The sequence below is a fragment of the Watersipora subatra genome, chromosome 2 (genome assembly GCF_963576615.1).
Source record: "Watersipora subatra chromosome 2, tzWatSuba1.1, whole genome shotgun sequence".
Taxonomy (NCBI): domain Eukaryota; kingdom Metazoa; phylum Bryozoa; class Gymnolaemata; order Cheilostomatida; family Watersiporidae; genus Watersipora; species Watersipora subatra.
This window is the reverse complement of record NC_088709.1, coordinates 35,985,227-36,003,968: the sequence shown is the minus strand read 5'-3', so window position 1 is coordinate 36,003,968 and position 18,742 is coordinate 35,985,227. Positions and strand designations below refer to the sequence as shown.

The 18,742-nt window shown below is 33.9% G+C and overlaps 1 protein-coding gene across 1 annotated transcript in view; it reads left to right on the top strand.

Moving 5' to 3' along the window:
* The first annotated feature begins 2,057 nt into the window (after positions 1 to 2,057).
* The window catches only part of LOC137387075 (integrin alpha-PS1-like), an 80,541-nt gene continuing 63,856 nt past the window's right edge, over positions 2,058 to 18,742 (top strand). The window contains exons 1-2 of the mRNA XM_068073368.1: positions 2,058 to 2,250; positions 11,014 to 11,165. Coding sequence (XP_067929469.1) covers positions 2,078 to 2,250; positions 11,014 to 11,165 — 325 coding nt within the window. The 5' untranslated portion in view covers positions 2,058 to 2,077. The remainder of the gene's footprint in view (positions 2,251 to 11,013; positions 11,166 to 18,742) is intronic.

Below are 18,742 nucleotides of genomic sequence, written 5' to 3'. Positions count from 1 at the left end.
ACTAAACTAATACCACTGCTTGAGCAGTTTTAAACATTGCTATAATTATGTTGCTGTGTTCTAGATATCTTATAATAAATCATCAAGATAAATATCTCTGTATGAGTGATGCTAATAAAACCACATCATGAGTGGTACTAATAATACCGCTAATAAGTGGTATTTGTGGTGCCATCTAAACCACTCATTTAGTGATACTAAGATGTGGGATGCCTGGCCTAAATAATATTCAACATACTCTGGTACCACCATATTGTTCTTCTCTCCCTCATTAATATGATACATGAGTTCACTTCTGTATTTGAATCTTCTTCAACAAAAAGGGTTAGCCAATATCTCAACTTTATTCCATGATACATTTATTTTGTGTACACAATTGTCGAGAGCATTACTAGTCGGCTTATTATATGTGTGGGCTAACGCGCATGACACTCGATATGCATTCCTAAAACAACCTAGCGATAATAGATTGAAACAAAAGTTTGATAAATGTATGAAAACTTGCAGACCTGTTTACATACTCCGAGAGTTAGTCAAGTTTCCTCTGTAAATTTAAATGTTTTATTATAAACAATATTAATAATGTTGGTCCAATGCGAGATCACCCGGAACTATTGTTCTCACTGCCATTTGGGTGAAAAGCTATCATTTTGTTGCCAGTAATAAACGTAAATCTTTGTGAAAGATGATTGAGTACACAGCTGCTCTTCATGCCAATACACAGATGCTAAGCTACATCTCTATAGCTAAATTGGAGACCATCAACTGCTGATTCTGTAATAACTGCGTAACACATGATGTTCATCTGTTTGTTTTCATTTCTCAGGATGAAGAACTGCTCTGGTCTAACGGTCTGACCTTTAAACAACTGCTTGTAGTTTAAGACCTATAAGCGCATGGATAATGCCTGGAAATACATTTGATCATACATTACTTCTGCCAACTCAACAATAACACTGTAGCTTAGTTTGCTGCCATGGCTGCAAGTTTCAAGTCATCCGAAGCAAATGATATTACAGTAACGCTAACTCAACCACTTTGGATACACAAATAAATAAAATGAGAGCTGCAGGTGTTGACAAAAAATAGACAACTGAAAGTATGGCATTCTTTATATAGAGAACTCTAATGTATGTCAAGTTCCTAATAGTTCTCTGAATCTGTATCTTAAGAAGTTTGAACTTTGAAATTACTCTCTTCATATTGAAAAGGCTTTGAAAAGCAAGCTAATAATTGGTAGACTATGAATCATCAGACAGTTTATTAATAGCAGCTAATGCTGTCAACCTCAAGAAGTTTCTGCAGAAGTTGTAGCTTCCTTCAACAGGAAATACTCATTTTACAGGTTTTCACATTCATTTGTTTTGTATATGAATGCATTTACAGACTGCGAACATGCTAACAGTCACCCAAATTATTAAATGTAATAAACAAGCACAAATGCTGGTGAATTTGATAATGCATAGAGTTACTTGATAATGCATAAAATTACTTGGAGAAAGAAATTCCTTTTAGAAAGAATCATTGTCATAACTTGAAAGCAACAGCATCAACACCCCTACTCATTTATCCCCTTGGTGTTAAGACATTTTTGCATTGAAAATTGGCTGATGCAATAAATCCATAAAGTTTCCATGATTAAACTAAAACAGCTCTTTGTGCAATATTGTGTTTGGAAAGCCCATAGGTAGCCCATAGGAAGCCCATACCCTTGAAAATAAAACATTTTAGGTAAAAACAACAAAAAACTTGTATAATATTTTAAGACGTTCAAAAAATTGCATATTAAAACTGCTATGGAATAGGAATGGAACATTAAAAGCATTTTTACTGATAGTGATCAAGATTTAAAGCAGGATTTGTCTGCTCTTTCGTTTTTAGCTCATGACGTTCGAAGTTGTTTTCACTCGATCGCCATTTTCCAAGTTTGGACATCAAGGTAAACCGCATAACAGGCGCGTGTATCGCGCAGGAGGTCAATGTTTGTTTACATATATCGCTTCCGGCGTCGCTGGCTAGCCCGTGTAAAACGTAATACTGGTACAGTACCCATTCATTTGACCGGAGCGCGAGCAGAATGGCAGAGTCTTTTGGTAGGATTTTGGTGTTCTGCTATGCACTCGTTGTCAACAGCTATACCTTTAATATTGACATGAAATATGCTATAGTGAAAGAAGCACCACAGGCTGATTTTTACTTTGGCTATTCGGTTGCACAGCATTCAAAAAATGATGACGAGCTGCATAACGAGTAAGTATGATTTGGCTTTGTCGCCTTCTTTCAGCGGCTCTGTTTATTAGTGTTGCTCTTTGTACGCTGTTGTATTTTTACATTTTATTAAATATGGTGATATGTTGGTTAAATTCAGTTTATAATCGCCGTCTCGCCTGTCGGCAGCTAAAATTTCATTCACGTATAGCCAGCCTACTAAACATATGGCACCGTTAACGTAACATTTTTTTGGGAAAGTTCATCTTAAATGCACAATTTTTAACTGACTGTCAGGTAAATGAACTGGATAAATAAAGTTTTACTTAGTTACCATGTGAAGTTTTGCCTATACGTGATACCCCAAAATGATTTCGTTACTATGGTTGTTTATAAACTCTTATTGAGGAAGGTTATTGGGTGGCTTATCGTATAGACTATCTTATAGACTTACGATATCTGATAAGTTCAAGTATGTATGATAAGTTCAAGTAATAAAGTTATTGTGGTGATTATTTAGAATTTTTGAGCAGCACGGATTATAAAAGTTACAGTATTTCAACACCTGAAGAACTGGCATTATTTTTATGAACTTGTAGGAATTCCAATATTTTTTACATACCCATCATCACAATTTTTTGACTTTGTTAAAGTAGCTGGTTCCATTTTTAAAACACATTTTTTCACAATATTACTCTGTTAAATACTTCTTGTTATAATATTTTTAACGACACTGCCAGAAGCAGCTTTGTTGATGAAAAGTAATTTATCTTTGCAAAAGTATATGTGAATGTAATATAGACATCTAAATATTATACCTGTATTGAATAGAATCAAACTGAAGAAGCTACTTAATTTCATCACAGATATTTTAAAAGGGTTTTGTACCAAGCATCCTAATTGGGAGGCCAAATTTTGTCATTCTGCACGATATTAGTCTAAACACATGTTTTAATTAAGCAAGCTGCATTATTTAGTAATTTTTAAGTTAACCTATACTTGCAATTGCTAGTGATCTTTTATTCAATTCAAGGAAGCAGATTCAATGAATGGCACACTCTCATGTCAAATGTGTCAGGTTTGACATATGTATGACATGTGTGTATACCTCAAACCTATGGTTTATATTTTGATGTCTCAGTGATGCCGTATAATGATTCACAATCCCGCTTAGGATTGTGGGTTATAATAGCTGCTATCGATAAAAAGCCTAAGGGGCTTTTCTACGAGAAGTTGTGTTGTACTAGTTGCGGATATTTAGGTTGTTCAATTTACTTTTCAATTTCAAAGGTTTATATTCTGTTTAGAACATGCAACTTTATTCAGTTCTCATGGAAACATGAGTTAATTTTAGCAAAACTGCATTATGTGCATGAATTAAAAAAACTTTACTGAAGGGCATTTTTGACTACAATTTCAACAACGTGTTTTACTAATTAGACTTGTTATATAACCAGTATGGACAATAGCAAAACCTCTGGCTTCTGCTATTATATAAATAAATCATAAAAAACAAGAAGCTCTATTTACTTGTATGGAAAGAAGTGACTTTGAACTGCCATATCTAACAGCGCTTTGATTTTCACTTATTTAAAGACAAGATGTAGGTTATTGACTTTGCTTTCACACGAATGATTCGCCCAATCAAAATCTCTAGTTCTTTTTTAACTTAGCTGATATCTTTATAGATTTTTGTTCAGTATCTACTTTAGCCATAATTGAGTCAAGTCCTCAATTTGCTACTAGCATTGCCTATTGTCTACTGATACTACTGATACTATTGACCAACTGAAGGGTTAGCTTACCCCTAAGACCGCATGGCTCTTGTTATCGCTCATTGAGCTAGGCGACAAAACAGCATTACATAAAACCTGTACAACAGGAATATATACATTCCTAATAGCGGGAGTTAGTTTTTTATGATCGTTCCTACAATGCTCTATAAAATAACGCTGGTGCATGATAGCCTGCAGATGGTATGCCAAATATTGCTGTTTTATGGTTGGCTGTTAATTAACAAATAGTAAAGCTGTTCAAATTAGATCACATACTGCCAAAAGGTGGAAGATTGGTAGGTTTAAGTTTTGAAAACAATCGTTGAGAGGAAACTTCATGATTATATATTGGTCTGTGCATGACATGACCTCGTTAATGAGCCTAGAATCTTAGAGGACAGCGACTGACTGTACAACGAGCAGTATGTAGCTTCAACTCCTATTATTACTTCATTAAGTTTTACCTATTCACTCTATGACTAGTGATTTCTCATGAGCTGAATATTTGGGATATCCTTGTTAATAAGGCTACATCTATCAAATCTTTCACCATAACATTACTGTGTATGTAACAGACCTGAATTGCTTTAATCCACGCAAAATAGTTGAAGAGTCGAATGGATGGATATGATATTCAAGTGCACCCATGTCTGGCCAGACAAAGCATACGCGAGAATAGTTTTTACCAAATACTTTATACGCACATGCTATGTTTCTGGTCATACGTCGACTAATGACTTGTTGTTCTCATTGATTCCTTCTCATTTTATTAATCAAGGTAATGGTGCAGGTTTTTCTGGTAGACTTCAGATAGCCAATCAGACGTGATACATTCATAAATGCTCTGAAAAAACACAAGTGTCGGACATCCAGTCAATTTCGTTTGCTAGGAAAATTAAAATGTGTAAAAGATAGTATCATACTTTCTCATTAAAAAAATTAGAGCGGTTGTCATAATGATACAACTTTTCTGGGGCGGAGAATCGAAACTCGCCTTTTAATCGAGTTTTAATTATAGTGAGAGTGGCTTTTCTAAGTTTAGGAAGCCACTTTAGACCAATGATATACAGCCCCAAAGGATAGCCGACGGCGCTCATATGGGCGGGGTTTAATTATGAAGCTCTGTTGGGATTAACCCGAACACGGCACCCGAACAAACAAATATGCTGAATAAAGCACCTTGTAAATTTACGAATATTATGAACTATAGTGGTTATTTTACTTATCTGTTAAATTCATTTTGTTGTCAAATAAATATAGTATCCCAATATTGTCACCGTTATGATCAGTCAGTTGCCATTCACAAGCATTCGTGATATTAATAGTCAATCGTAAAATAGCTCAAATTCGGTTTTGCATTTAGATTTTGAGTATGAAAACTACACTGCACAGATTTGCCTGCTGTCCCATCTTATTGACAAGGTAAAACAATGTGAAACCGATGAAAGACTTTGTCATTTTATATTAGGGGTGGCAAAATATTAATCAAAAACTAGAAAAAAAATGCCGTTGTTCGGGTAATTATATTCAACTTTAGGCATATACTACGACCTTTACTAATTTTAAAATTACAAAAAGTAGGTAATTTGAAATGTTTTATTTTGATTAGATACATTATTTTGGTTAGGTATTACCCCTACATTGCAGAAATTCAATGTTTGCTATTGTGACCCGCGGGGTCTACTGGCTGAATAAGCTAATGAAACGATAACAGCGATTCGTGTTTTCTAAAACCTAAAAAGGCAATGCGACCGCCCCGCGAGAGTTGTGTTTGCTTTGAAACCCAGGCTAGCACAATCCTAATAGAGCTCCATAATTAAACCACGCCCATATGATAGCCGTCGGCTATCCTTTTGGGCTGTATATCATTGTTTAGACTGAACTAATTTAGACTGAACCAATTTAGACTGTGAACCAATTTAGACTGTGAACCAATTTAGACTGTGCTGCTATATGAATGCCTATTGGTAGGAACGGCGCTTTATGACCAAGTTCAGTGTGTTGAAATGGTGGCGTTAGGTTTGGTTAGTTGGTCAGTCTTCCTGACATAGATAGTTTGATATAAGGCGCTTACACCTTTACCTCATCCCAGCCTCTGTACAGTGTACACTCTAGTATGTAGCCTCTGTACAGTGTACACTCTGGTATGTAGCCTCTGTACAGCGTACACTACTCTGGTATGTAGCCTCTGTACAGTGTACACAACTCTGATATGTAGCCTCTGTACAGTGTACACAACTCTGGTATGTAGCCTCTGTACAGTGTACACTACTCTGGTATACTAGTGGAATAGTTTCAATACATGCCATAACAATGCGCCCTTTATTTGACAAGCAAGTCATCCCTAGCCGATCTCTTATTACTTTTGCACGCCTGTTCAGCCATCCATTGTTCAGCGCACCTGATTCATTAGGCACTCTCAGCGCTGCTAAATTTGCATCCATTGAGTTACTCCCAGTGTGAAAGATGAGATATTCACTTATCAATTTGCTGGTCGCCTGTCCTTACTACCGTTTATACAGCAACAATTTTGTCATGGCGCTTGTGCCACTTGGTCTAATGCATAAGATAAAAGAAACAGGCTACGGTGTAGCAGTCTCACATTTATCAACATACTTTAATGCTACGGCTATTTGGGCAATTTCCTAACTTTGAATGATCTACAGCTAATTGTCATTTATTTGAAAACTTTCTAAATTTAAATGATTCACTTTTGTCGTCGAAATACTGTAACTTGTTCAATATAGCAAATCAAATGAGATCATTCGTAGCTATTGAGTGCGAGACTATAACATATGTTATCAACTGAGGCGGATCGCTTACACAAACCTGCTACTATCTAGACTTGTGTAGGGATTGGCTGCCATGGGGGATCCTGTTGGTCATTTTCTAAGGTTTTAGAATTCTCACTGTGATAATTTGTTAGACGTTTATAAAAGTCGACTTTTTCTACACAAAAACTATAAGGACTCTTGGGTGGGTAAATGGCCTTTGAAGGTGCACGAAAATTCCGAAACATCATTTTAAACAACAGTTTTAAAGATCGTTCATTTTTATGTTATGGACTTGGAGATGGAATGTGGGAGCTGCAGGAGGCATGATCACTGCTACTTTCTTAGTTTCTATGGCCGAGTTGGAATCAATAATCTGTACGACTGATTAAACAGGAACTGTTGTATACTTAATTGCCATTATGCCGATAGCATCTTTGAGAATGTCGCTCGGTTCATGTTAGTCAGGAAGCCGTGACACTGTAATGGTTTTACTGGGACAAGGAGTGCTCTAATGGTTATTCAAAATGCATCTTTGGCAGAAGAGCGTGCCGGGAATGCTCCCTTGTGGCTCCCTTGTGGCTGAGGACATATAAAACAAATTCATCAGGGCTTACTCTGACTCATGCGACAGACACTTGGTAGATAGAACAGAGCTGAGGCCTTCTTGCCTTGCTTGATGTTTCTTGCTGCTAGTGCCCATGGTCAAAACTTGATCCGCATCAAAATGTACTGCTGTTATATATATATATATATATATATATATATATATATATATATATATATATATATAGATATATATACAGTGAAACTCGGATAACTCAACCTTCAAGGGACCGAGCAAAAGTGTTCGAATTATCAGAGTGTTCAAGTTATCAGAGCACTGTCACAAGTCCATGTATTCACTTATTTATTAGTAGATACATGAACATATACAAACTATAATATAAATCAAAAGCACAAATGGCTTGTTTCAAATTAAATGCTTCTAATGTAAAGTTTAAAACGTTTTTATCAAAAAGTATAGAGATTTTTCTATCACTTGAGATTGGTTTGTTGTTTGAGGTGATGTTATTGCCAGGACGTTTTTTAGATTGACATTGGCAAAACTTGATCGTTGCTGAAATGCTCAAAGAAAAGACATCTTTTTCTTTTGAGCGTTTTACCCACGATCAATTTTGCCGATCTTTCTTGAAGTTTATGGAAAGATTACCTTACTTTACCTGGGATTCGTTAAGAGCAACACTCCGAGGCAGTTCAATTAAAAGTTTTACGAGGTTTAACAGTACATTGTATATCACTCACGCTTTTTGAATAGATACTTATTGAATGTACACACGTATTCTGTGTTTAGGTCAAACGATGAATAGTTTTTTTAGCTAAGAAAACGTATACGTTTAATAAAAACAAATTTTAAGACGTTTTAAACATTCAACATTCCGACGTTGATTCAACACGGAATCAACTTCGGAAAAATATTCGTCACGGGCTAGCCGGGTCACGCACTCAAGGATTTTCGCCACGCACATACAAAACAATATGCGATTTTTGTTTTGTATGTGCGTGGCGAAAATCCTTGCGCGCGTGGCCGGGCCAGTCCGCGCTATTCATCGTATAGCAGTATAAATCAAATTTCACTAAACCTTTAGAACAGTCGTTGACAAAAATATTTTGCCGATGGAGGTAATAACGACGCTTATGAATTACGAAAAGTTGAGGTTTACCTCTATGGCTTGGAATAAAGTGATTTTCTAAAGCGATAGCAACCGTTTCGGTAGCCGTTGGGCAAAAAACAGTTCGTTATAACAGTGTTGAATTCGAGTTATATAGAGCCATTTATCATTGCGTGGGAACGGACCAAGCAAATCCAGTCGAGTTAACCATGTGTTCGCTATATCCGAGGGCGAGTTATCCATGTTTCACTGTATATAGATATATATATACACTGTATATATATATAGATATATATATACACTGTATATATATATATATATATATATATATATATATATATAGATATATAGATATATATATATATATATAGATATAGATATATAGATATATAGATATATAGATATATAGATATATATATATATATATATATATATATATATAGATATAGATATACAGTCAAACATGGATAACTCGCCCACGGATAGCTCGAACACTTGGTTAACTCGAATGGATTTGTTTGGTCCGTTCCCACGCAATGATAAATGGCGCTATATAACTCGAATTCAACACTGTTAATTCGAACTGTTTTTTGCCCAACGGCTACCGAAACGGTTGCTATCGCTTTAGAAAATCACTTTATTCCAAGCCATAGAGGTAAACCTCAACTTTTCGTAATTCATAAGCGTCGTTATTACCTCCATCGGCAAAATATTTTTGTCAACGACTTTTCGAAAGGTTTGGTGAAATTTGATTTATACTGCTATACGATGAATAGCACGGGCTAGCCGGGTCACGCACGCAAGGATTTTTGCCATGCACATACAAAACAAAAACAGCATGTTGTTTTTGTTTTGTATTTGCTTGGTGAAAATCCTTGAGTGCGTGACCCGGCTAGCCCGTGATGAATAGTTTTCCTACGTTGATTCCGTGTTGAATCAACGTCGGAACGTTGAATGTTTAAAACGTCTTAAAAATTGTTGTAATTAAACGTATACGTTGTCTTAGCTAAAAAAATCTATTCATCGTTTGACCTAAACACAGAATATGTGTGTACATTCAATAAGTATCTATTCAAAAAGCGTGAGTGATTTACAATGTACCGTAAAACCTCGTAAAACTTTTAATTGAACTGCCTCGGAGTGTTGCTCTTAACGAATCCCAGGTAAAGTAAGGTAATCTTTGCATAAACTTCAAAAAAATCGGCAAAATTGATCGTGGGTAAAACGCTAAAAAAAAAAGATGTCTTTTCTTTTGAGCATTTCAACAACGATCAAGTTTTGCCAATGTCAATCTAAAAAACGTCCTGGCAATAACATCACTTCAAGCAACAAACCAATCTCAAGTGATAGAAAAATGTCTATACTTTTTGATAAAAACGTTTTAAACTTTACATTAGAAGCATTTAATTTGAAACAAGCCATTTGTGCTTTTGATCTATATTATAGTTTGTATATGTACATGTATCTACTAATAAATAAGTAAATACATTGACTTGTGACAGTGCTCTGATAACTTGAACGCTCTGATAATTCGAACACTTTTGCTCGGTCCCTTGAAGTTTGAGTTATCCGAGTTTCACTGTATATATCAGTAGGTACACAACATTTCATAAGCTGTGTGTTATCTATTCAGTATCACGTCTGCTTCAGTATACTTATGAATGATGACACGCTAATAGACATGCTATATACACGTTATAGACACCTTGGTAACACAACATGTAGTTACACACGCCATTTACAATATTGGTTCAAAACTTGAGTTAATTCGTATTTGAAAATTTTAACTTTCAGTTAACTTAGTCAATTAACCTTTATTATAGCAAACTAATAGAGATATGGTCGTGGGAAGCTGTAACTGTGGAAGATTGCTAATAACTGTGAGAACTAATAACTGAGCTAATAGCTAGATTAATTTTGGAAGGATAAACGTTGTAGGAAAATCAATCGTGCTTTGAAGGCTCCAACCTTTGTGGTTGTACAGTTCTTATGGGAATCGAGCTTTGACTCGTGACAATATGGTGGTAGTGATATTTCTCTCAATCCCATGGCTAGATAAAAGTCGCAGATATGTATTATAGTTGTCAGTTGGAGGCATGTCATTTAATGATAAGCACCAAAATATGCTTGCAATGATGAGCTCTTATTTCGATCTAAACTGAGATAGTTTTCAATGAGTTATTAAATGGAAATGTACTAGAGAGAAGTTTAGGAGAATAGAAGAGCAAAGAAACAAGAGAGAACTCTATTCGCTAATAACAAGCTATTCAAAGGAAACCACATGTGACTGGTACTTCTTGCTGAAACAATGCCAGCTGACATCAAAAATTACAGTTGGATCATTGTGGGTTTGCCTTCTTACACATCGCCATCTGGTCTACCATCTAGTCTACCATCTGGTCTACCATCTGGTCTACCATCTGGTCTACCATCTGGTCTACCATCTGATCTACCATCTGATCTACCATCTGGTCTACCATCTGGTCTAACTCTGTGTGCTCCGTCAGTTGCATCATTGTGGGTTTGCCTTCTTACACATCGCCATCTGGTCTACCACCTGGTCTAGCTCTTGTGCTCTGCTTGTAGAATTCTGGTTGGCGCACCACAAGCTGACAGTGCGGGTCAATTTCTTGACGGCTTTGAACGAACTGGAGCTCTCTTTTCCTGCCCCGTAAATCTGCAGAATGATCAAAGTAAAACAGATGGTTGCTATGAGTTACCTTATCCCGACTCCTCAAGTAAATATTAACGATTAAATTTTTTGGGAGGAACCTGAAAATATTGCCACCTCTAAATTGTTTACCCAACTTGTTCCTTGAATACTCAACCAGCCAATCCTTGAAATATTTGTTCCTCTCATTTGGAATTATGGCAAATCTGACAATTTGTTTATCATTGCTCGATAGTAATTAGCATGAAAGAGAAGATGATTCTTTAAAACACACTTTATAACTTATTAAATTGTATTTTATGATAGTTTGTAGCAGTTAAATGTAGCCTAGTTGACAGATTACAATATATTACAATAAATTACTGTTACAAATACAATATTCTAATCATTGTCTGGTGTACAAATTGTAAACTCCAACCAGTTATATATGTTATACGAACAGTAAAGTATGTCAAATAGAAGTAATAAAGGCGATAATAGACAATAATATTATATTCTATTTATAATATGTTAAAATCAAAATGTTTTTATGAAAATATAATGAGACAAAACTAGACCTGAGCCATATCATAACCCAAGCAATAAGTTCAAGATAAATACTATATACTGGGACTATAGAGGCCCTCCAGCCTATAGTGAGTCATGGCTGTAGTAAACCAAGGCTACAGTGAACTATTGCTATAGGGAACCATGGCTATAGGGAACCATGGCTATAGGGAACCATGGCTATAGGGAACCATAGCTATAGGGAACCATGGCTATAGGGAACCATGGCTATAGGGAACCATGGCTATAGGGAACCATGGCTATAGGGAACCATGGCTATAGGGAATCATGGCTATAGGGAACCATGGCTATAGGGAACCATGGCTATAGGGAACCATGGCTATAGGGAACCATGGCTATAGGGAACCATGGCTATAGGGAATCATGGCTATAGGGAACCATGGCTATAGGGAACCATGGCTACAGTGAACTATTGCTATAGGGAACCATGGCTATAGGGAACAATGACTATAGGGAACCATGGCTATAGGGAACCATGGCTATAGGGAACCATGGCTATAGGGAACCATGGCTATAGGGAACCATGGCTATAGGGAACCATGGCTATAGGGAACCATGACTATAGGGAACCATGGCTATAGGGAATCATGGCTATAGGGAATCATGGCTGTAGGGAATCATGGCTATAAGGGACCATGGCCAAATCTTCCCAAACTCACCCCTTTGGCTATTCAATAAGGAGAAAATTAAACTAAATTTGTAATTTAATGACTAGTAAATGTGGTATTATTGATTTGTATCGGAAAATTTTCACTTTTTACTTATTACTTTCACTTACTATTATACTTATCACTTTCACTTACTATTATACTTATTACTCTCACTTACTATTATTAATACTTATCACTCTCACTTACTATTATACTTATTACTTTCACTTACTATTATACTTATTACTTTCACTTACTATTATACTTATTACTCTCACTTACTATTATACTTATTACTCTCACTTACTATTATACTTATTACTCTCACTTACTATTATACTTATTACTTTCACTTACTATTATACTTATTACTTTCACTTACTATTATACTTATTACTCTCACTTACTATTATACTTATTACTCTCACTTACTATTATACTTATTACTCTCACTTACTATTATACTTATTACTTTCACTTACTATTATACTTATTACTCTCACTTACTATTATTAATACTTATCACTCTCACTTACTATTATACTTATTACTTTCACTTACTATTATACTTATTACTTTCACTTACTATTATACTTATTACTCTCACTTACTATTATACTTATTACTCTCACTTACTATTATACTTATTACTCTCACTTACTATTATACTTATTACTCTCACTTACTATTATACTTATTACTTTCACTTACTATTATACTTATTACTCTCACTTACTATTATACTTATTACTTTCACTTACTATTATACTTATTACTCTCACTTACTATTATACTTATCACTTTCACTTACTATTATACTTATTACTTTCACTTACTATTATACTTATTACTCTCACTTACTATTATACTTATTACTTTCACTCACTATTATACTTATTACTTTCACTTACTATTATACTTATCACTTTCACTTACTATTATACTTATTACTCTCACTTACTATTATACTTATTACTTTCACTTACTATTATACTTATTACTCTCACTTACTATTATACTTATTACTTTCACTTACTATTATACTTATTACTCTCACTTACTATTATACTTATTACTCTCACTTACTATTATACTTATCACTTTCACTTACTATTATACTTATTACTCTCACTTACTATTATACTTATTACTTTCACTTACTATTATACTTATTACTCTCACTTACTATTATACTTATTACTTTCACTTACTATTATACTTATTACTCTCACTTACTATTATACTTATTACTCTCACTTACTATTATACTTATCACTTTCACTTACTATTATACTTATTACTTTCACTTACTATTATACTTATTACTCTCACTTACTATTATACTTATTACTCTCACTTACTATTATACTTATTACTTTCACTTACTATTATACTTATTACTCTCACTTACTATTATACTTATCACTTTCACTTACTATTATACTTATTACTCTCACTTACTATTATACTTATTACTTTCACTTACTATTATACTTATTACTCTCACTTACTATTATACTTATTACTTTCACTTACTATTACACTTATTACTTTCACTTACTATTATACTTATCACTCTCACTTACTATTATACTTATTACTCTCACTTACTATTATACTTATTACTTTCACTTACTATTATACTTATTACTTTCACTTACTATTATACTTATTACTCTCACTTACTATTATACTTATTACTCTCACTTACTATTATTAATACTTATCACTCTCACTTACTATTATACTTATTACTTTCACTTACTATTATACTTATTACTTTCACTTACTATTATACTTATTACTCTCACTTACTATTATACTTATTACTCTCACTTACTATTATACTTATTACTCTCACTTACTATTATACTTATTACTTTCACTTACTATTATACTTATTACTCTCACTTACTATTATACTTATTACTTTCACTTACTATTATACTTATTACTCTCACTTACTATTATACTTATCACTTTCACTTACTATTATACTTATTACTTTCACTTACTATTATACTTATTACTCTCACTTACTATTATACTTATTACTTTCACTCACTATTATACTTATTACTTTCACTTACTATTATACTTATCACTTTCACTTACTATTATACTTATTACTCTCACTTACTATTATACTTATTACTTTCACTTACTATTATACTTATTACTCTCACTTACTATTATACTTATTACTTTCACTTACTATTATACTTATTACTCTCACTTACTATTATACTTATTACTCTCACTTACTATTATACTTATCACTTTCACTTACTATTATACTTATTACTTTCACTTACTATTATACTTATTACTCTCACTTACTATTATACTTATTACTCTCACTTACTATTATACTTATTACTTTCACTTACTATTATACTTATTACTCTCACTTACTATTATACTTATCACTTTCACTTACTATTATACTTATTACTCTCACTTACTATTATACTTATTACTTTCACTTACTATTATACTTATTACTCTCACTTACTATTATACTTATTACGTTCACTTACTATTACACTTATTACTTTCACTTACTATTATACTTATCACTCTCACTTACTATTATACTTATTACTCTCACTTACTATTATACTTATTACTTTCACTTACTATTATACTTATTACTTTCACTTACTATTATACTTATCACTTTCACTTACTATTATACTTATTACTCTCACTTACTATTATACTTATTACTCTCACTTACTATTATACTTATCACTTTCACTTACTATTATACTTATTACTCTCACTTACTATTATACTTATCACTTTCACTTACTATTATACTTATTACTCTCACTTACTATTACACTTATCACTTTCACTTACTATTATACTTATCACTTTCACTTACTATTATACTTATTACTTTCACTCACTATTATACTTATTACTCTCACTTACTATTATACTTATCACTTTCACTTACTATTATACTTATTACTCTCACTTACTATTATACTTATTACTTTCACTTACTATTATACTTATTACTTTCACTTACTATTATACTTATTACTTTCACTTACTATTATACTTATTACTCTCACTTACTATTATACTTATTACTCTCACTTACTATTATACTTATTACTCTCACTTACTATTATACTTATCACTTTCACTTACTATTATACTTATCACTTTCACTTACTATTATACTTATCACTTTCACTTACTATTATACTTATTACTTTCACTTACTATTATACTTATTACTCTCACTTACTATTATACTTATTACTCTCACTTACTATTATACTTATTACTCTCACTTACTATTATACTTATTACTTTCACTTACTATTATACTTATTACTTTCACTTACTATTATACTTATTACTTTCACTTACTATTATACTTATTACTCTCACTTACTATTATACTTATTACTTTCACTCACTATTATACTTATTACTCTCACTTACTATTATACTTATTACTCTCACTTACTATTATACTTATTACTTTCACTTACTATTATACTTATTACTCTCACTTACTATTATACTTATTACTCTCACTTACTATTATACTTATTACTCTCACTTACTATTATACTTATTACTTTCACTTACTATTATACTTATTACTTTCACTCACTATTATACTTATTACTCTCACTTACTATTATACTTATTACTTTCACTTACTATTATACTTATTACTTTCACTTACTATTATACTTATTACTCTCACTCACTATTATACTTATTACTTTCATTTACTATTATACTTATTACTTTCATTTACTATTATACTTATCACTTTCACTTACTATTATACTTATCACTTTCATTTACTATTATACTTATCACTTTCACTTACTATTATACTTATTATTATACTATTACACTTCTTATTGCTTATGTTCAAATAATGATGGCATGAGCACTATTTGCATAGATTTTCCGCCATATTTTGGAAATGGAAAATTTCGGGTGGAGTTGATGCCTGTCAATGTTCTTTCCTTATTTGTAACACGAAAGATCACTCGAGATTCGCATAAAGGCCATTTCCTACTTTTGTGTAATTATTGCTTTGATAGAATTGTAGAGACATTATTGTAATATTCACGTCAAGGAAATATTGTTGATGGAGCAGAGTTGGCCTTGAAGCATAAACTTGGTAGCTATAGGAATTCAGTTCTACGGTCACAACAATCAGATGAATATGAGGATTAAAAATATAAAGTGACCAATTTTTTCTACAATTGAAAGCAAGTGGAGTACAAACACACCATGTTGTAATTCTCCAGGTTGAGTTATTACGCCGATATAGATGGAGCAGTGCATAACTTGGTGATGGGCGGCAGCTAATTGCTCCAGCTGTATCCAGCATTCTTTTATTGGCCAAAACTTATTTAACAGACGAACAAATGACTTCAATTAAATTTTAAATGTTTCTGGCATGTGGATCATTCCCAATGCTTTGCCATTTAACTTATAAATGCTGTCAAGGTGTCAGCAGTGCATCTGTTTGCCGCCGACGGTCAGCTGCTGCCTGTGAGTACTGATAATTCTCACAGCTGCCATTGAAGTGCTGTATGCATATTTTGTTCATCATTAGTAATTATGTTTTTATAACCTATCAAGAGCTGTCTGGTCTCTTCCTGGTTATAGTATCCATGCTCTTATAGATTGCCCTCATTCCACGCGTGTGGTTTCCTCCTGGTTATAGTATCCATGTTCTTATAGATTGCCCTCATTCCACGCATGTGGTTTCCTCCTGGTTATAGTATCCATGTTCCTATAGATTGCCCTCATTCCACGCATGTGGTTTCCTCCTGGTTATAGTATCCATGTTCTTATAGATTGCCCTCATTCCACGCATGGGGTTTCCTCCTGGTTATAATATCCATGTTCTTATAGATTGCCCTCATTCCATGCATGTGGTTTCCTCCTGGTTATAGTATCCATGTTCTTATAGATTGCCCTCATTCCACGCATGTGGTTTCCTCCTGGTTATAGTATCCATGCTTTTACAGATTGTCCTCATTCCACGCATGTGGTTTCCTCCTGGTTATAGTATCCATGTTCTTATAGATTGCCCTCATTCCACGCATGTGGTTTCCTCCTGGTTATAATATCCATGTTCTTATAGATTGCCCTCATTCCACGCATGTGGTTTCCTCCTGGTTATAGTATCCATGCTTTTACAGATTGCCCTCATTCCACGCATGTGGTTTCCTCCTGGTTATAGTATCCATGTTCTTATAGATTGCCCTCATTCCACGCATGTGGTTTTCTCTTGGTTATAGTATCCATGCTCTTATAGATTGCCCTCATTCCACGCATGTGGTTTCCTCCTGGTTATAGTATCCATGTTCTTATAGATTGCCCTCATTCCACGCATGGGGTTTCCTCCTGGTTATAATATCCATGTTCTTATAGATTGCCCTCATTCCACGCATGTGGTTTCCTCCTGGTTATAGTATCCATGTTCCTATAGATTGCCCTCATTCCAAACATGTGGTTTCCTTCTGGTTATAATATCCATGTTCCTATAGATGGCCCTCATTCCACGCATGTGGTTTCCTCCTGGTTATAGTATCCATGCTCTTATAGATTGCCCTCATTCCACGCATGGGGTTTCCTCCTGGTTATAATATCCATGTTCTTATAGATTGCCCTCATTCCACGCATGTGGTTTCCTCCTGGTTATAGTATCCATGTTCCTATAGATTGCCCTCATTCCACGCATGTGGTTTCCTCCTGGTTATAGTATCCATGTTCTTATAGATTGCCTTCATTCCACGCATGGGGTTTCCTCCTGGTTATAATATCCATGTTCTTATAGATTGCCCTCATTCCACGCATGTGGTTTCCTCCCGGTTATAGTATCCATGTTCCTATAGATTGCCCTCATTCCACGCATGTGGTTTCCTCCTGGTTATAGTATCCATGCTCTTATAAATTGCCCTCATTCCACGCATGGAGTTTCCTTCTGGTTATAGTATCCATGCTCTTATAGATTGCCCTCATTCCACGCATGTGGTTTCCTTCTGGTTATAATATCCATGTTCTTATAGATTGCCCTCATTCCACGCATGTGGTTTCCTCCTGTTTATAGTATTTATGTTCTTATAGATTACGCTCATTCCACACATGTTATCTAGATAATTTGGATTTTGTTTGCATATTACTGGCCATTTGAAACCTGAAAATATTCATGAAATTAGGTTGTCTGTGCTGCTGTAGAATGTGAACATATCTAAGTCTCCTTTATAAGCCCAAGTCTAGTAGTATCATAATTGTTATATCAGATGATATTTTGCATATTCTCGACAGCTTGCTTTACATGCTTACCTCGTACCTCCTTTCACTTTATCATTTGGATAACGGAATATTCGTACAGTGATGTTAGTATTATACAAAACTTACGGTATAC